This window comes from Podarcis gaigeae (genome assembly GCF_964106915.1).
Source record: "Podarcis gaigeae genome assembly, chromosome: 15".
NCBI lineage: Eukaryota > Metazoa > Chordata > Lepidosauria > Squamata > Lacertidae > Podarcis > Podarcis gaigeae.
Window position 1 is genome coordinate 36632363 of NC_139692.1, and position 21010 is coordinate 36653372.

General features: G+C 45.8%; 1 protein-coding gene across 4 annotated transcripts in view; it reads right to left on the bottom strand.

Annotated features, from left to right (window-relative positions):
• Positions 1 to 21010, bottom strand: part of RAP1GAP2 (RAP1 GTPase activating protein 2) — a 189093-nt gene that overhangs the window by 127160 nt on the left and 40923 nt on the right. For 3 of the 4 annotated variants that reach the window (XM_083714485.1, XM_083714491.1, XM_083714487.1), the window contains one exon: positions 14172 to 14207. In XM_083714485.1, the coding sequence (XP_083570611.1) occupies positions 14172 to 14207 (36 nt within the window). Of the gene's footprint in view, positions 1 to 7527; positions 7755 to 14171; positions 14208 to 21010 lie in introns of those variants that run through there. The other variant, XM_083714492.1, reaches the window with a different exon arrangement.

Consider the following 21010-nt stretch of genomic DNA (forward strand, 5'->3'; position numbering starts at 1 on the left):
CAGTTCCCATCATTTGCAACCATTGGCTGTGCTGGCTGTGGCTGATGGTAAGACACCAGGTTAGCCAGCCCTCATTTGAAACACAAATTGAGTGGTATTGGCTTTGCCCCCAAAGAATTCTGGGAAATGAAGTTTCCTTGACACAGAGCTACAGTTCCCAGCATCCTTAGCAAGCTACCATTCCCAGGATTCTTTGGGGCAAGTCATGTGCTTTAGATGCGCATTGAATGTGCATTAAATGTGGATCAGTCCTCGGTGTTGCCCTTGTAGAACTCAGTAGGTAGGAGGATGGGATGAAAACTAGAATTACAGTAGTACCTCGGATTAAGTACTTAATTTGTTCCAGAGGTCTGTTCTTAACCTGAAACTGTTCTTAACCTGAAGCACCACTTTAGCTAATGGGGCCTCCTGCTGCCGCCTCGCCGCCGGAGCACGATTTCTGTTCTTATCCTGAAGCAAAGTTCTTAACCTGAAGCACTATTTCTGGGTTAGCGGAGTCTGTAACCTAAAGCGTATGTGTCAGGGGCTCAGGAGCAGAGGCACAGGAGAGGGAGGAAATGGAGAGCGAGGGGGAGGAATCCGAAGGGAGCGTAGGCGGTGACAGTGATCAGAGGGATTCCATGAGCCTCTCCAGCGAATCGGAAGATTCACAGAAGGGAGCACCGATGGCCAGGGCAAGGGGGGTGCCAAGGGGGAAACCCCAGAAGGAAGGGGCCAGCGGGGACTCCCAGAGCAGCAGTTGGAAATCAGGACCAGCTTCCCCACCAGAGCGCAGTGGGGGGGAGGAGTCCCAGGCATCGGGACCAGTGTTTTCACCACCAGCGAGAGGAGATGAGTCAGGATTGGCCACGCCTCCATCGGAGAGCGGGGAAATGGTCAAGAGGAAAGTTACCGGCTGGGCGCGCGCGCCAAGTTCAAATGTACAGGCAAGTGGCACAGCAGGTAGCCCGGATAGGGAGCCAGGTCCTAAAGCCCGCCGGAAGGAGGGGCAAGACTCAGGGGGGTCAGCGTCAGAAGAGTCCAGAAAGGAGGAAACCCCAGGGGGCAGAAGGACCCAGAGGAGGAAAGAACAACGGAAGAGGTGGAGTAAGGCTAGAGTCTTAAACTGGTGTCTAGGAGGCGGAGACTCAGATGGAGCTTCGCCGGTCTAGGTTCTAAGACGTAGAGTTGCACGCTGCGGTTTGGAAATGGAAACTAATCTTCAATAAAGACTTTTATACGTTATTACTGACTAGCGTTGGTCCTCTGTGAGCTGGGACCTGGAGGCAACTCTGACAGTATGTAACCTGAAGCGTATGTAACCCGAGGTATCACTGTAGTTGGTTCTGCCTGTCATTAGCTATGGTGCCACTATGGGTGGACTCCCAGCCTTCTGCTTTATCTGTCCCAATGGGCAGCAGGCACCAATGATCCAATACTACTTAGATCTATAGATAGATAGATAGATAGATAGATAGATAGATAGATAGATAGATAGATAGATAGATGATATAGATAGATAGATAGATAGATAGATAGATAGATAGATAGATAGATAGATAGATAGATAGATGATAGAGATAGATAGATAGATAGATAGATAGATAGATAGATAGATAGATAGACAGACAGACAGACAGATGATGATAGATAGATAGATAGATAGATAGATAGATAGATAGATAGATAGATAGATAGATATAGATAGATGATAGATAGATAGATAGATGATAGATAGATAGATAGATAGATAGATAGATAGATAGATAGATGATAGATAGATAGATAGATAGATAGATGATAGATAGATATAGATAGATAGATAGATGATAGATAGATAGATAGATAGATAGATAGATAGATAGATAGATAGATAAGGATAGATAGATAGATAGATAGATAGATAGATAGATAGATGATAGATAGATATAGATGATAGATAGAAGATAGATAGATAGATAGATAGATAGATGATATAGATATTAGATAGATAGATAGATAGATAGATAGATAGATAGATAGATAGATAGATAGATAGATAGATGATAGAGAGATAGATAGATAGATCTTTGGCCTTTAAAGGCCACATTCCTAGACCTAATTTCCTGAGAGTAAGCCCCATTGAACTCAGCTAACTTAATTTTCACTAGACATGTAGAGAATTGCACTGTAAAAACAGTATTTGAGCGCAGAAACAATACACAACTTCACTTTTTGAAGTTTTGCAAAGCTTTTTTTGCCAAAACGCGCCCTCTTGTGGACTCTGAAGGTACTGTATCTAACAAGCTTTAAGCAAGTGAGCAGATTCTATTGTTTTTGCTGCAAAGGACTTGTAGCAGCTACCTTCTGTGGCAGCCATTATTTCTCAACAAACATGCCCTGGATTATGCTGTAAGGCAGCCTTCACCAATCTGGTGCCCTCTAGATGTTTTGGACTACAACATCCATTGGCTGTGCTAGCAGGGGCTAATGGGAACTGTAGTCCAAAACTGTCTGGAGGGCACCCTGTTGGCGAAAGCTGCTTTAAGGCATGCTTTGATTTCAGGGCTGTGGAACCTGTGGCCCTGCATATGTGCTAGGACTCCAAATCCCATCATCCCTGACTATTGGCCATGCTGTATGTGGATGATGGGAGTTTCACATCTGGAGTGTGGGAAATAATCTCGCAGCCTAAATAAAATTTCAAGTATTGCTAGATAAGCAAAGGGTTAAGGCACATGGAGTTCCCCTGTAAATTCCTAGAGAGGACACTCTGTGAGGTCATATCCCCTACTCCGCCTGAGGGAAAAGGTAAGGAAAATAATCCTTACTCCTTCCTCTCTCCTCAGAGCTCAGTCTCTTTTTCGCCATGCTTCTGAGGCAGGCAGACACCTGCCTGGTCTCTGCTTCAAGTGGAGACTTCATTTTGAACTGAAATATGCATTTCGTAATCTAGAATTTGCCTGCCTTGCTTTCATCACTGTTACTGTTTGTATCAAGTGTGAGACTTTATCTAAGCAAACACCATTTTTATGCTTAATTTGCAGTCTGATTCTTTTAATTAATAACCTGGATAAATTGCCATAAGGCTACACAGCCTCATCCCAAAGTTTCCACTTTAATGCTGCAAGGGATGGTATTTAAAACTCTGCTAATTGTTTTAAGTTTAAATGTTCTGCTCACATACTTGAGTCATAGGGAGGATAAATTGTAAAATATATCCTATCCTGCCTATAAAATCCACCTAACATGGAGGTTGACAGGTTGCCCAGCCTTCCACTATTTAAAAATATTTATATTTCAGCCCTGGGTGAAACTGTTTCTCAGATGAGAAGGAGGAACCATCCTGTGGTACAGAACTTCTGTTACAGGAAATGCAACACTAGATCTACCGGTAATTTTATACAAAATTATTTCCCAACAAAGGAAGTTATGGGATCCAAAACACCACTCTTTACAGTCCAACTTACCTTTGCCACCCAGTACGATGGAGGGCAGAATATTATTAATAAGCCAGTTTGTCTCCCCACCATCTGAGATCAAGTGGCCGGTGACCAGTCAGAGAAGGGGTAAGGAACCTTTTCTGGCTAGCAGGCCAGATCCTTATCTTCCTCCAATGGAGGACCAAGTTTAACAGGTGGGACCACCCCGCTGTCAACTGCCTGACATCACAGTGACATCAGATGATGCTGTGCTTTGAAGCCCCAACTGCTGGGACTTCCAAGGGTGGTGTTATTTAAAAGCCCTTTTGCAAACAGCCCCACACTGCATTTTGGCTGCATGTGCCTGTTTAACACAGACCCTCAAAGTGTCCCTATTTTCCAGGGACAGTCCCAGATTTGCAGAATCCACCCCAGTTTCTGATTTGATCCTGGAATGTTCCGCTTTTCCTTAGGACGTCCCTATTTCTATCAGAGAAATGTTGGAGGGTATGGATGTTGGAGGGTATGCAACCCCCAAGCCAAGGAGATAAGTAACTATATAACCTTTAGAAGACATCAGGAGGCAGCCCTGTATAGGAAAAGGTTTTATTTAATGTTTGATGTTTTATTATGTTTTTATATCTGTTGGAAGCCGCCCATAGTGGCTGGGGCAACTCAGTCAGATGGATGGGGCATAAATAATAAAATTATTGTTATTATGGAATAGAACGTCCCTATTTTCATCGGAGGGATATTGGAGGGCATGCTTAAACCCCACTCATCAGCTGATGATGAAGGGTTTAATCCTTCTCCTTGCCCTAGTGTGCAGAGCCAATGCCGACTTAAGCTCCGTCACACCCCAGTTGGAGTGTTGCCCGCTGATTGTCAGGTAGTTGTGGTTCTGGATCACGCAGGCCAAATTTCACCCCATGGTGGGCCAGGATTGGTCTCTGGGCCAGATATCCCCCAGCACTGGAGCAGCACTTGCTTGCCTGGGTGGAGAAATGTTTGTGCAGAAACCTCTGGCTTTTGCATGGCTGGAATTCAGCCTACAGGTAAGAATCAAATCTATTTCTGCCTCTGGCTTAGTCCACCACTAATGTTGTCCCCAGAAAGTTGCCTCTGTGGCAATTCAGCCCCCAAGCCAAAAAGAAAATGTGTCGCATCCTTGTTTCACAGGAAGGCGCAGCTGCTTTGAAAGCAGGCCTCCTGTCGCTGAACACCCTGGGTGTGACTTCTCTTTTCACCTGGAGAATAAGTGCTGCGACTTTCTAAACTGAGAGCAGGAAGGGGGCTTGCTGAGAAGCTGCCCCATCCCGCTGAACAGCCTCTGGCCCCCAGCCAGCTGGGGCTTGTGGTCTCTGTGGTTGAAATCCAGCCCATGTCAAAAGCAGCTCCTCCAACTGAGGTCAAAAGTGTGAAATGCTGGTTAGCCGTTCCCTTTTGATGGTTTCGGTTCCTGTGCTTTTCTTTCGTTTTCTTTCCTTCTTTGACTCATCAAGCTGTTTCCAGCTCCTCATCCACCTCGGCCATGGACCTGGTCCTCATGGACCGATCTGCCTCTGAGGTGGGCCACCTGGGCTCCATCACACAGTTTTGGAGGGGATTTTGTACAAACTGTGATCAAACAGCCCCACCCCTTGGAAAAGCCACCAAGAATTCCTTCTATCAAAACAAAACTGGACAAACTGCAGCCCTCCAGATGTGGATGGACCCCAACTTGGTGAATTACTGTGGTACCTCGGCTTAAGAACTTAATTCGTTCTGGAGGTCCGTTCTTAACCTGAAACTGTTCTTAATCTGAGGTACCACTTTAGCTAATGGGGCCTCCTGCTGCCACTGTGCTGCCACCGTGCGATTTCTGTTCTCATCCTGAAGCAAAGTTCTTAACTGAGGTACTATTTCTGGCTTAGTGGAGTCTGTAACCTGAAACATCTGTAACCTGAGGTACCACTGTATTGGGGTGGTGGGGACTGTGGTTCAAGAACCTCAGGAAGACCACAGGACCCCTATCCCTGCCCTAGGAACTAGGGCTGGGACATGACCTTTTCCCTACGCAAATATCACCAAGAGAAAGGGCGGCTTCCCATAAGGTTGCAAAAACGCTGTCAATTTCACTTCCTCAGTGCAGAGGTTTCCGAGACTTGAGTCTCACCAGTTCCGTGCTTTTTGCCTGGGATTGTGGGCGAGTGCTGCTGCATAATGCTCAAAGAATTGCATGCAGAAGCAGCAAAGAGGAGCCATGAAACGCCACACACACACACACACACACACACACACTCTTCCACAGCAATTATGGAGAAGTCCACCTGCTGCAGAGGTGAATCACATAGCTCCCTTACTCCAAGAGTGGCAGTTCGGATTGCCATCTGTCCTGTATAATAGAGTGGTACCTTGGTTCTCAAACTTAATCCGTTCCAGAAGTCCATTCCAAAACCAAAGCGTTCCAAAACCAAGGCTCGCTTACCCATCAAAAGTAATGCAAAATGGATTAATCCATTCCAGATTTTTAAAAGCAACCCCCAAAACAGCAATTTAACATGAATTTTGCTATCTAACGAGACCACTGATCCATAAAATGAAAGCAATAAACAATGTACTGCAGTCACTCACACAATCAATCAATCAGTAGCTGAACTGGGTTCCAAACAGTCGCAAAAACAAAACAAAAAGAGCCGCAAAAGCAGCAACGCAAAATAAATAGCAAAAACAGACAGACCTCAACGTAACACTCAAAACGGAAATATGGCACTCAAATTGGAAGTGTAACACTCAAAATGGAGCATGCTCAGCTTCTGAAAAAAGTTCATAAACCAGAACACTTACTTCCGGGTTTGCTGTGTTTGGGTTTCAAGTTGTTTGAGTACCAAGGCATTTGAGCACCAAGGTACCACTGTACAAGTTTGTCCTGTATTTCAATGTAAAATGCTTTGTCCATTATTGATACAGTTCTGTCCTGTATTTCAGATCTTCCTTCCTTCCCTCCCTCCCTCTCTCTCTCTCTCTCTCTCTCTCTCTCTCTCTCTCTGTGTGTGTGTGTGTGTGTGCGCCAAGTTAGGGATCCTCTCCAACTTCATGTGCTTGAAAGGGTGTGTGAAAGGTCATGTATTTAAGCTCTGGGTAGCCAAGCACAGACAGATATATAGATTTGTGTATATGTGTGCATGTGTGACAAATTCCAGGCCATCCTGGCCATCCTGTTAGGCTGCAAGAGATTGTAATGGATCGCTTTGAAGTCACTTCAGCAGCAGATTGGAGGGGGAATTGCCCCCCAACCGCCCCGCCCTGCCCTATCATTAATTTTGCCAGAACAAAGGTGGCAACCCTACAGTTTCACAGACACAAGTCATCCAATACAGGGGACTGGGCCTGGAATCTTCTTCCTGCAAAGCCATGCAGGAGAGAGAGAGAGAGAGAGAGAGAGAGAGAGAGAGAGAGAGAGAGATTTGAGAACTTCTCCTCCAATTTGAAGTGAGATCAGAGGGCTTGTTAGTGACACATCTGCCCTCTGCCTCCTTTTTAAAATTAGTTTCTATTAAACATTGTCATGTTGCAAAACAAGCAAATAAATAAGGGAAAGTACATATAGTGTCTCTTCTTTCTTTCTTTCTTTCTTTCTTTCTTTCTTTCTTTCTCTAAACCCTTATTGGGCATTACAGAAATAGACGATCTTAAGGCATCCATATACAGTCATAACTCGGGTTACTTCCAGGCTTCGGCGCTTGCGCATATGCAGAAGCACTAAATCGCATGAATGAATAAATAACAGAAAGATGAGTAAACACCCCACAAGCAAATCAGGATGAATGTTCATAGACATATAACTGCCCCGTGAACAAATCAGAATGAATGCACAACGAAGGCCAGATATCATCTAACCTCTGCGTAAGCTTTGTGGAAGCAAATGAGGACAAACACTCAGTAAACAGAAGAGGTCTATGGTGTGTGACACTCTACCCACTAGTCGACGCTACCTCTTCCAGCATTCCTGGCACCACACTTGTTGACCAGTGGACTCTTTTGCCACACAAGGAAGCAAAATAGGAAATGGTGCCTAAATATTCAGCAGCGCTTTGTCTTAATGCTTAGGGAGACCCACTTAAGACACAGACAGGAGGGGCGATGGAATAAAATGAAATAGACTTACCAGAGTTCCTTCTGCGATTTTTGAACAATTGAAACAGGGAAACAGAAGAGTTTCTCTCTCTATCAGAAGGCTCCTAGCAGGTAGCAAGAGTCAAGCTATCAGGACTTTCTCGCATGGCACTCCCTGGCTAATTGCGACGAGAAGGATATATTTCCCTAAACATTTCCCCCCTTTCTTTAATTATTATTTTATTTATATATATATCAGTCCAGGCAAACTATTCAAGCAGGACTATCTCTCTGTTGCTTTCTCCTATCACGCTCCGTATTGTTGTGCTCTTTTGCTCTTAATTTCAAAACCCTCCACAGATGCATTCATGGTTACCATAGGAACTAATGAAAACCAAATTAAACTGTAAAGGGGTGTGTGAAGAGACAGACAAATAAAAATAATCAGACCTCCCAGCTGTGAGTGAATCAACCGAAGAAGCAAAAAAAGGTGATAATTTGCTTGCAGCAGGGCAGGGAGGGAAAGATGGAGAGAGAGAGAGTAGATATATTATTGGTTATATAGTTCTGTTTTAGGTAGGGCTCTGTCTGGGGAAGTTTGTGTCCCAGTTGTGACTGTGGAATTGACATACCTTCCAAGTGCCCTGGCGGGGGGGGGGGGAACGACACGGGACATCCAATTTTTTTTCTTGCAAGATCTCAGCGGCCATCTTGGGCGCCTCAAACTTTGGCGCTCTCACCCCCCAAAAAGTGCTTTTTCTGAGCTGCGATCTCATGCAGTGCGTTTTTGGGTTCTGCAAGAGATCTCCCTTCCCCCCCCCCCAAAAAAAGTGCTTTTTCAGGAGGAGAGCAAAGCGCAGGCCTTGTGACTTGCCTGGGAGAACGTCCCAGTTTGGCACTGGAAAAAGTTGGATGGTATGAGTTTATGGCCCCCATTTCCATTCCACCCACAGATTTAGGGTGGCTGAAATATACTCGGAGTTTCATGCTCTTTATTCAACTCATAGTGGTGAGGAGGAATGGAAGTTCCCCCAGAATGTCTGCTTTATATACATTATTTACACAATGGGCCCCATGTGATTGGCTAATTCTGGGATTCACCTGTAGGCCAATCAGGTTGCGGATTCACTTCCACCTGGAGCTGGATTGGGTGGCTCCTGTGGACCAATCAGACTGCTCTAGAACCAATTAGACTGCTGCCTTTTGGATCCTGTTCAACTCAGTACATAACAGTGGCTAAGATCAGCAATTGTTAGATTAGTTGTGCAATAGCCTTCTCTGTCTACAATTCTCGGAGCGGTTTCGCAATGAATTCCTCTTCCCACGGAACTCTGGGAATTGTAGTTTTTGGAGGGGAATAGGTGTCTCCTGACAACTCTCAGCACCCTCCCATGATTTATGAGGGGGGAGATGACTGTTTAAAGTGGTATTATAGTGCTTTAAACCTGTGGTGCAGATGCAATCTATTTTTGCCTAATAATGTCTCCAGTCCAGTTGCCCACACGAAACAACAAAACATTCCTAAGAAGCTGCTGTTAAACTTGTAGTCCCAGGATGGAGAACATCAGATATTTTTGGACTACAACTCCCAGCAGCCACACACTGTATAGGTCAATGGGCAAGGATGATGGGAGTTATGGTCCAGCAAAACCATGAGGCCCACCAGTTCTCTACCTCCTTTATGATAGAGGTTTTTGAATTGAGCATGGGGGCAGAATTGAGACATTTCCCTGTCTCATGATTCTACAGATTGCAGTTGCCCCGTGAAATAGATTTACTTTCCCTGCTCTCATGATTCTAGATCTGCCATCACCCATTGAAATGGAAAGTTGCCTTATAATAGAATAGCCAACATGAAATAGGAACTCCTTTAAAGAAAAGAAAAGTCGTACCTAGCCTCTGCTTGGTTATTTTCCTCAGTACCTGACTGCATCTGTGCTAATCTACCAGACAATAGTAAAGTTGAACACATCACCTAGGAAACATAGGCAGGTGTCTTATACCATTGGCCCATCTACTTTAGTATTGACCCAGGTTTGGGGCAAACAGGAAATCTCTCCCAGCCCTGCCTGGAGATGCTGAGAGTTGAACCTGGAACCTGCAAAGGAGATGCTGTGCTACTGAGCTACACCCCTTCCCCACAGTAGATTTAGGACAGGCTCTGTAGTAGGACAGAAAAAAGAAAGAACTTCATCACTGTCACAAGATTGGCCTGTAGGTTCAGGACAATCTAGGCACCATGTTAATTGCATCAATAGCTCTTGAAAAGCAGCCAGATGAATTTCAAGCTCCAGTTTGCTGGCATCTCTAGTTAAAAAAACCAGGTATTTAGAAGAGAAGAAGAAGAGTTTGGATTTGATATCCCGCCTTTCACTCCCTTTAAGGAGTCTCAAAGTGGCTAACATTCTCCTTTCCCTTCCTCCCCCACAACAAACACTCTGTGAGGTGAGTGGGGCTGAGAGACTTCAGAGAAGTATGACTAGCCCAAGGTCACCCAGCAGCTGTACGTGGAGGAGCAGGGAAGCGAACCCAGTTCACCAGATTACGAGTCCACCGCTCTTAACCACTACACCACACTGGCTCTTTAGGTGAAGCCAGTCAGAGGAAAACAACACTGAGATAGATTGCAAAATAGCTTGACTTAGCAGAAAGCATCTCTCAAACACATCCTTCCCTGCTCCGACCATAAATACAAGTAAAGCCGTCATCTGCGGGGGTGGCAGATGGAAATTGTTTTCAAATTCAAATGGCCCAAGAGAACAACATACTGTAGCTCTTTAAAGAAAAAAGAAAGTAAGGGCTGTGATTGAGAGGGACGGCACGGAGCAATAGCCCCAAGCCAGGAATGTTATTGCTTTTTTGTTCATTGACTCATCCAGGATGTGACGAAACCAATCTCGACGCAGGAATCGCAGGAGGCATCAGACAGCGTTGCCAGCCTGTGCGTCAGCTTAATGAGGAAGAGCTGACAGTCTGTCAAACTGTCACACAGAGGGCAAATATTGTTCTTGGAGAACCAAAGCGTCAAGCACTGTGCGGGGAGATCATAAAGAAACGGTTGACAGAACATCGATGGCAATCGACTAGATGGTGGAGGGGAAAGATGTAGCTCTGCGGATGTTGCTGGACTCATTCCCATCATCTCTGAACGTTTGGCCATAGCTGTAGCCCAACAAGATCCGGAGGCTCACAGATCCATCACTGAATGGAGAACAGGCATGGGAAGCAAGCAGGCGGAGGTTCTGACTTGTGCCCAACAGCATGTGTTGTTGTTTTATTAGAAGAATTTCATTTATAGAAAGATAGAGCGGCAAAAGAAAAAGAGTGAGTGAGAATGAAAAAGAGGGGGGAAATACTGTTACACTTCCATACATTAGTAAACAGATATGCATAAGTTTATTATCCTAATACACACATGTGATGTCATGTGCGCATTGCGCACTGTGCGCAAGACGTCACATCGTTGGGAGGATGTTGAGCACAGAACCCATGGCTTCAATGACCAGCGGCTCCTCCTCTCTTGCACTCAGAAGGAGACAGCCACTGAAGCCATGCTGCACTCGGCTCCTCCATCCCAGCAACACTGAGGGGGCCCAAGACGCCTTCACCCTATAGAGTTGGTGCCAGTGCAATCAGCCCAGGTACTGACAGCTGGGGATATTTGGGCATCGCAGAACCAGACAAAGTCAAACTCAACCTTCCACAACCCAAAGAGCTCCAGATATCCTTGGACTACAGCTCCCATCATCCCTGCGCAACGACCATTGTGGCTGTAGCTCATGGGAGTTTGAGTCTTAACAAAGTCAGGAAGGGACCTGGTTGGGAAAGGGTGGTCTGCCTTGGTGCAGAAATCAATGAAACAAATTGCTACAACAGGGGGTTGGGAAATGCTCTCTAGGTGTGTTCTGCTTTGCAGAGGACAGTCCTCTTTGTGAAAGGTCAAACTCCACCATCACACACACACCCAGAGCACTTGAGAATTGCTGAGAGCCCTGGAGTACCGATCAATGATTTTTCTGCTGGTTGCTTGGCAATTCTAATACGCTATGCTAGATGTCGTGGTCCTGAATGAAGCTGTTCCACGGACCAGGCTTTCGGAACCTCTGTTTGAGAGTGTTCCTTTCTTGTTCCTACAAAGCGAAAACTGTATGATTCCTACAGTCTACTGCCCAAGCCTCACTTCAAACAGAAAAGGGCTGAATTGGATATAATTGTTCAGAACATGAATCACCTCGGCCTTCGGAAGGGGGCTGCAGGAGGTGGAGGGTGGAGAGAGAAATAACCAGGCGTACCGAGATTAAAAATAGTGCAGCGGCAGAAATGAAAACAAAACAGGGGCAGAAGGCAGCATTCCGGTTTCCCCTTCCCCGCTTGGAGTTGCCAGGAGCTGGCAGCTTCTATGGCTACAAGGAGAAGATGCATTTGGTCCATGGCAAAAGCAATTTCTCCTTCCCAGGTCTACATAGGAAGCTGCCTTATACCGAGTCAGTCTCAGCGGTCCATCTAACTCGTTATTGTTAATACTGATTGGCAGTGATTGTGCACGGTTTCCAGATAGGGAGTCTTTCCCAGCCCTACCTTGTGATGCGACCAGGGATTGAACCTGGGACCCTCTGCATGCAAAGCAGGTGCTCTAACCACTAAGCTACACCACCCTTCCCATCCAGACTCATGTTCCCTGGCCTCAATCCTCCCTGTGGCTCAGAGGAAGCATCATCTGGAGAGGGGTTGTTTCCTATTTCAAGACCTTCCAGACCAAAGGATGGAGCTTTACCCAACTCATCAGACAACAAGGGCAGCCCAGGATGCAATCCTCACCACCCCAAAGCCATAGAAGTCAACGGATGCAAAATCAAGCAATAGCCGAACGAGAGCTCCTCAGGATGGAGGCATGTTAACAGCAGGTCCAGACCAGCCAGATTTCAGTAGACATCTCCCGGAATGAGTTCCAGTCATCACCTGTGCTGATGAACTGTCCAGGGTCCTGAAAGACCATGTGTTTTGCCTTCACTGATCCTAATCAGCCTGCTACCTTGACCCTGCCCTATCAGAAGTGACTCTGCCATAAGAACGCCAGAAGAGCTCTGCTGGATCAGGCCAGAGGCCCATCTAGTCCAAGACTCTGCTCTCACAGTGGCCAACCAGAAATGAAACTGGAGAGGGGAAAGACTGCAAGCAGGTCCTGTGCACAGCAACACTCTTCTCACTTGCAGATCCAGAACCTCGCTGCCTCTGACAGTGGGAAGGAAAAAATTGCCATTGTGGCTACTGGCCATTATTGTCCATGAACTTGCATTTCTAAACCCTCTTTTAAAACCAGCCAAGCCATCTTGAACACTGCTGCTCTGAGGTCCTCTTTGTGGGTTTCCCAGAGGGCATCTGGTTGGACGCTGTGAGAATAGGATGCTGGACCTTTAGCCTGATACTTAAAGGGGATTTGGCCATCACACACACATGCAAAATGGCTCTAAGGAAAATCATGCTCCCAAATTCCACCCTTGGAGCTAGGAACCTTGTTTGCCAATGGTTTTCCATTGTTTCAGACAAGGGACCTTCCCACCTCCCCTTGGAGATGTAGGACGTTGCCCCTGGGACCTTCTGCATACAAAGGAGATGTTTTATCCCTGAGCTATAGCCCTTTCCCTGAGCTACTTTGTGTCTATCAAGGACATTGTTGAAAGCACTAGTGGCAGTTCACTTCCTTGGGCAAATAGCAGGTAGAGATGTCTGAGAATTCCAGTGAAAATGGAAAATGGAACAGAAATTGCTGCCTTTCGCGTGTGAATCTGTGGTCAGAAATGAAAACCAGTGTTGTTGTTTTCCCATTGTTCTGACATTTCCTTCACATCGAAATGAACTTAAGTAACGTAAATAGTTAACTCTTCAACTTGTGTTGAAGAGCAGGTAAGATAAAGGTAAAGGTACCCCTGCCCGTACGGGCCAGTCTTGCCAGACTCTAGGGTTGTGCGCTCATCTCACTCTATAGGCCGGGAGCCAGCGCTGTCCGCAGACACTTCCGGGTCACGTGGCCAGCGTGACGAAGCTGCATCTGGTGAGCCAGCGCAGCACACGGAACGCTGTTTACCTTCCTGCTGGTAAGCGGTCCCTATTTATCTACTTGCACTTTGACGTGCTTTTGAACTGCTAGGTTGGCAGGCGCTGGGACCGAACGATGGGAGCACACCCCGCCGTGGGGATTTGAACCGCCGGCCATGCGATCGGCAAGTCCTAGGCGCTGAGGTTTTACCCACAGCGCCACCCGCGTCCCTGTTGAAGAGGAGACAGCTAGGCAAATAACATAGTATTTGGTAGACACTGAACTGGAATGGATGGAGCAGCGATTGTAAGGAATACAGGTTGGAATGGAAAGAGCTGCCTCCTTACAACTGTCCCGCCCCCTCCAATTTCATTTCGGTTGGTTTTTATATATAGACAAAGACAAAAGAAAGTAAGGCACAACCGACCGAGTAACAACCAGCCAGCTATTTCACTGGGACCACTTATATAATGCTTCCATCATGTCCAAGAACATAAGATCACCCGCTGTTATCCAGCTTTGCAAGCATATCGAAGAAGAAAGAGAAGCATGCCTTATAGGAAAGAGGCCATCATAAGCCTCCCAGAAAACTTATTATCACATGGGATGCCAACCAAGCAGTGTAAAGAATGAATTAGATAAAATAATCAATTACTCACTTGATCTTCAGGCTTGCAAGCATGGTTTTGTCAATCCTGGAAAAGATGAGGGGTGGGAGGGAGAGAATGTTAAGCAGATTGTTCTTCTTGTTACTTTTATTGGTAAGATACCCCTCATTTCCTGCATTTTTGGCCGAAAAGCAGGCCCTGTGGTGTGTATTCCGACACCACACCTACAAGGGCAGGAAATGGGGATGGGTCCTCAATTCATCATCCTAAAAATAAAAATAAAATCAAGATTTGAGGGTTGTTTTAAGATCCAGTTTCTAGTTCATAGAAGCAATGGGATATGAATGAAAAATATGGGAAGAACTGAAAGCAACCATCTCGCAAGCTTGATATTCGGAAGCAATGGATAGGATTTCCGAGGGTGCAGAAAGCAAGGCTTTAATGCCCTAGACAGTCTTTTTTTCCCCACCTACTCATGACTACAGGAGTGAACATTAACGATGCCCCAAAGGTAGGGTGGCCACCCAGTTTTCAAAAATCTTAAATCAATAGGGGTGAAATCCTGCCTGGGTGTAAATCTCATTTAAATTCTGTGCTTACTTCAAAGGAAGCATCTATAGGATTGCATTGTTGCAGAGTGCCCCCTATAGTTGTTTACTCAGAAAGCTATCCCATAATATTCAGTCGAGTCAACTCCCAGTGGCTCTGTGTGTGTGTGTGTAGGTGTAGGACTGCAGTCTTAAATTAGTTAACACAGAGTATAGGGATGCGGGTGGCGCTGTGGGTTAAACCACAGAGCCTAGGACTTGCCGATCAGAAGGTCGGTGGTTCGAATCCCCACGATGGGGTGAGCTCCCATTGCTCGGTCCCTGCTCCTGCCAACCTAGCAGTTTGAAAGCACATCAAAGTGCAAGTAGATAAATAGGTACCACTCCGGTGGGAAGGTAGACGGCGTTTCCGTGCGCTGCTCTGGTTCGCCAGAAGCAGCTTAGTCCTGCTGGCCACATGACCCGGAAGCTGTACGCCGGCTCCCTCGGCCAATAAAGCGAGATGAGCGCCCCAACCCCAGAGTCGGCCACGACTGGACCTAATGGTCAGAGGTCCCTTTACCTTTACCTTTACAGGTGAATAGAAAGAAAACATTCTGGGGCAACCCAGTCAGGTGGGCAAGTTATAATTGTTGTTGTTGTTGTTGTTGTTGTTGCTGCTGCTGCTGCTGCTAGGGTAAGGAAACCTGTGGCCCTCCAAATGTTGCTGGACTCAATCCCATCATCATTGACCATTGGCTTTGCTGGCTGGGGATGATGGGAGTTGGAATCCAGTAACCTCTGCTAAGCCACAGGTAGCGTTGAGGGAGAAATTCAGTCCAGTTCACATTTCAAGCCAAAACTACCAAATCTGCACTTTCCAAACAGCTGTCCTTCAAACTTCGCACTTCTCTGAATTTTACAATGCCATTCTCCAGCCAAGTAACGCATACAAAACATGCATATACTGGGGTATAAAGTGTGCCTATAAATGCACATTCTGTATAGCAGGGAACACTGCTTTGCCCAAAACAAAAGTGTATATTAGGCAAAATGGAATACCTGCATGTGTTGATTAGTAGCAATGTGCACTAGAGTATTGATGATTTTTCATGAGGACTTCTTTTTAAGGGGGGCACAGACTGGTGTGGAAATGTGAAGAAGTAGACTTAAGGTTGGAGAGAACAGTAATAGATAGATTTCCTCATCCAGCCCAGTTTCTCCAGCCCATTTTAGATATTGTGTTGCATGTCTCCTAGCAGCGAGATATGAGAGGCCTTTGCTTTCCTATGTGAGAAATAAAGCAGAAGGCCTCTGAGGTTTTTTGTGTTTTTTTAGAAAAAACCATACCTGTGGGTGGGTGGCTCTGAGTCCTTGTATTAAAATAGTTTTTTAAAAAAATCTGCTCCTCCAATAAATTGGCAGCACCTTTTACTCAAAGCTGTTGTTTTTTTACACAAACACATAAACACAAAAATAAAAATGATCTAACCAGGCTGCAATGATGTTCCTGTCTCCTTTGAGACCCATTTAAGATGGACACCTTCCCTACATTTTGTTGTAACATATTGCATTATTTCGCTACGCACCGTTGCTGGTTTTCCTGGTTTTTAAAATGGCTTTCGAGACTGTGTGTGTCTGTGTGTGCATGGTGAGAGAATCCTTGTTGGATGAGCCTTTTTATAGATGAAAATGAGCTCAGGGAGTTGTAGAGAGAACAAGGCTGTTGCCCTCCTTATGAAACGAAGAAGCAAATGAAAGATTTATCGTGCAAAATTACAGTTTAGATTTCACAGCAGTGGACCTGTGAGTTGGCGGGTGGGGATATCTGCTACCAGTTGCCGTTTCTTCACCCGAGAAAACCTAGATCACCCACAGGAAGCCAGAGTTTCACTCTGACCAAGCTGATGGGAAGGGAGGGGTTGTTTTTCAACAACAGCCCTGACGGAGGTGGCCTGCAAATGCACAGTCTTTTGCAAGTGGCCTAGAAGAGTCACACTAAGGCCATACATTTAAAGCCACTTTAAACAGCCATGGCTTCCCCACCAAAGAATTATGGGAACTGCCACCTGTTATAGGTGCTAAGGGTTGTGAGGAGGCCCCCATCATTCAGCGCCAAGGTCCAGCGCCGAGGGCCTTCTGGTGGTTCCCTCATTGCGAGAAGTGAGGTTGCAGGGAACCAGACAGAGGACCTTCTTGGTAGTGGCGCCCACCCTGTGGAACACCCTCCCTTCAGATGTGAAGGAAATAAGCAGCTATCCTATCTTTAAAAGACACCTGAAGGCAGCCCTTCAGTTTTTAATATTTAATGCTGTACTGTTTTTAACATTTGATTGGGAGCCGCCCAAAGTGGCTGGGGAGACTCAGCCAGATGGGCGGGGTATAAATAATAATAAATTATTATTATTATTATTATTATTATTATTATTATTATTATTATTATTCCTGCCACAGAGCTATACAATTCCCAGAGTTCCCTAGGAAGAGGTTAAACCGCTCTGAGAATTGTAGCTTGGGAGGATGGCAAAGGACAGCTGAATGCTATTTTCCGTATTGGTTCAAGAAGTGCAGATCAAGTAGTTTCTCATAAAAATACAAGCAAAACTGAATCTTTCTCCAATGAGGCTGAATGCAGGAAGATCCCAGAGTGTGAAGTCACTTCGTCATAACTTAAACTAAGGAATTTGCTGCACTACCACAAGATGCAGCAATGGGCACTGACATGGATAGCTTTAAAAGGGGAGTCAGCAAATGCATGGGTGATAAGACTATCTATGGCTGCTTGCCACAATGGCTATGTAGTAGCTCCACTACCAGAGACAGCATGTCTTCAAGCACCAATTTCTGGGGGGCATGGATTGGGAGCGGGGTTACTCACCCGGAGTCTTCTCCCAGATATCTATTTGTGGGAAAACGATGCTGGATTGTATCTAGCAGGGCTTTTGATCTGACCCGGAAGAACTCTTGGAATTGTCCTTATGGGGGCTACGTAGACCAAAGAGCCAACTCTAGTGTATGGGCCAGTGGGCTTCATCACTGGTGGCTGGTTCTCATTGGGATTGGTAGGTTGGAAGGCAGGGAGGCCAACAGTAGGTGGCGCCAGAGCCAATAGCAAGCACAGCCAACTCATTGTCCCCACCCTCCTCCTCCCTGCTGGGTTTTACAAAGGCAACACTGAGACTTAAGGAGGAGAGAAATGACTGTCGGCTGGTTGGAAGTAAGGAGGTGGGCAGATAGGGGTAGCTAAGCACCTCCACTGCCTTGTGCATTCCCTGTCCTGTGCAGGCCCAGAAATCAATGCTAAAAGCACCGAATTTCTCACGGTAATGGGTGTGACCAACCACTCCACCCAGACAAAAGCACATTTAGCAAGATAGCCAAGATAAGAGCTGTTCTGCCAACCGCTTCCTTTTCAGTAAACATACAGAGACAGACTTTCCTGTACTTGAACTCAGCACTCGAGAATACTGTGCATTTGCAGCCAACCCGCTGATTCATAGGTCTGAGCTACTCTGGCGCAAGCTCCCATGCTGATGGTTGCTTTTTTTTCACTCCTCCCCTTCCCTTAGTTTAGTGACTGTTCGTTTTATATATTTCTAGGTCATCTATTAATGCAAAAGCATTCTCAAGGCAGCTTACATGCAAAAGATAAAATACAAGATAAAGGACTGCAGTTGTGGAGTGGTCTTTTTTCTTCTTTTTTTAAGTGCAGGGACTCATCATGACTACTAAACAGCCAGCCTGAAATACGAACCTCTTCAAAGAAAAGGAAAGACGTATCCAGACCCGGCTTGATCATTTTCCTCATTCCCTAACTTCCTCTGTGCTAATCTCTCAGACAATTGTAAAACTCAGACACATCACCTAGGAGACACAGACAACTGCCTTCTCCTGAGTCAGATCATTGGTCCATGGAGCTCAGTACTGTCTACACTGACTGGTAGCAGCTCTGCAGAATTTCTGACAGGCTCTTCTCACAGCTCTAGATAGCAACTCCAGAGATTGAACTTTTGCATGCAAAGAAATTGATGGCGTGGTTTGTAGCCAACATGCAAGGAAGTAGTGGTGACCTTGTCATGTTCATTGGCAAATGGGTGGGCCGGGTCCAATGGTGGAAGGGGCTTAAGTCACTGTGAGCAAGACCCTTTCTGTCTCTTTCTCTGTGTCCCTATAGTTCCTTCTCCTTTTTCCCCAACACGAAATTTTAGGCACATGGAATCAGGCTCTTTCCTTTTTAATAGCATTACAAGATGGAGGCATGACAGGCCATGGGTTGTAACCAATGCTAGTCCTACTCATTGAAGCAGATGGGCATGGCCAACTTGACTCCATTAATTTCACTTGGTCTACTCTGAGTAAAACTTCATTGGATACGACCCTAGGCCTGTTGTCCAAAGACAAGCACACCAAAAGCACAGTGGCTTGAGGTGTATCTGTGATCAAAACTTGCAAGTTTTGCATTTAAAAATGGTCAGTGCCCAAGAAATGTAACTCAGGCTCCTGGGCATTTTGTTTCCTTGGGCAATGAAATGTCTCGTCTCTGTGGCAGAGCATGTCCCTTAGGGGGAAATGTTCAATTAGGGACAGGCAAATCTTCCAGTTTTGGGATTTCTCCATTACACATTTTCACAACCGTATGTTCATTTCATCAAAGCTCCATATCAGTTTGTGAATTATTATTATTATTATTATTATTATTATTATTATTATTTATTATTATTATTATTATTTCAAGTCCTCATGGAAACCCATCAGCATTTGAGAGCAAATCCCTCCTAAAACAACACATTTCTGTCTGCTGTTTTGCCTAACGTGCACTTTTTTTGCAAAGCAGATTTCCCTAACAGAATGCCTTCTTTGTGTGTTATTTTCATGAACACCTCCATTGCACTGCACTTCCCCCTGGTGTATGCATTCACTTGGGCCGAGAAATGCACTGCAAAATTCAGAGAAGTGAGAATGTCGAAGGGCAGGTGTGTTTCCGGTATTGTTCTGGAATGTGAGAATCAGGCAGGTTCGCTTTTAAAAGCGAGCAGAATCAAATTCCTTACCCATCCCCAAGTTCATTTCCCAACATCTCCAGGCAGAGCTGGAGAAAGGACTCCCCACGGAGGACCTTAAGGCCCACAAATAACAACACTTTGGAGGTCCTGAGCCGGAAGGTAGTTAGACTGGTCTCACCTACGGTCAGGGCATTTTCAGTCCTGGCCCCCACTTGGTGGAACACTCTCTCACAAGAGATCAGGGCCCTGCAGGATTTGACATCTTTCCACAGGGCCTGCAAGATGGAGCTGATCTGCCTGGCCTTTGGCTTGGACTCAGTCTGACCCTTCTGTTTCCCTCCCCTTAAAATGAGACTGCATTTTAAATTGTATTTTAACCCATATTTTAACCCGTATTTTAATTAACTTTTTTCTATTATGTTTTATTGTAATTTTATTGGTGTTAGCCGCCCTGAGCTCGGTTCTGGCTGGGGAGTGCAGGGTATAAAAATTATTATTATTATTATTATTATTATTATTATTATTACTACTACTACTACTACTACTACTACTACTATTATTGCCTAGGTTCCTGGAGTGTCCATGTAAAATCTCCATGCATGGTCATTATTGTGGAACTGTTTCGTCACCCATGAGATTTGGGGTGGGAGGAGACATAGGAATCAGACCATTGGTCAATCTACTTTAGTACTGTCCACACTGGCTGGCAGCAGCTCTCCAAGGTTTCAGGCTTGAATCCCAGCCCTACCTGGAGGTGCCAAGGATCAAACCTGGGACCTCCTGTGTGAGAGGCAGACACTTTGCCACTGAACTATGTGACTATGTGAATATTGCTGGGCGTGACAGGAAGTGGTGGCGATCCTTCTTCTGTTCTTCGGTGATTAAGAAAGAAGGGGGGAAACCCCTTGGTTATCTTTAAAAAGAGAAGCCAAACAAACATCTGAAAAGTTCCCCCCACTGCCCAATATTTGGCTGAGGCTCATCCCTAGTGCAGACAGCAATGTGCAAGATGAGGCAAAGCCCAGTTTTGAAATGAGGAAGCTTCTTCTGTTCCTTCTTAAGAAAAACAATGGGGAAGAGGCAGAGGTCAGTGGTAGATCACTGCTTTGAATGTAGCCCTTCTCAGGGTCAGTCCCCAGCAGCTCCAGGTGGCATGGGGGGGCAGCAGTGGCCGCGGACCCGAGTGCAAATTCTGAAGGGTGCAACTAGACCGCAGCAATCCCAAAGGTGCTGGGAGAGAGGGAGGTTGCTCCCTTTTTTGGCCCAACAATGCATGGCACAGTTGTCTCCTGGGCAGCCAGGTGGACTGCAAGTGGAGAAAGGATGCAGCCAGCCAGGCCTTCCCCTGCTAGAGTGGAGC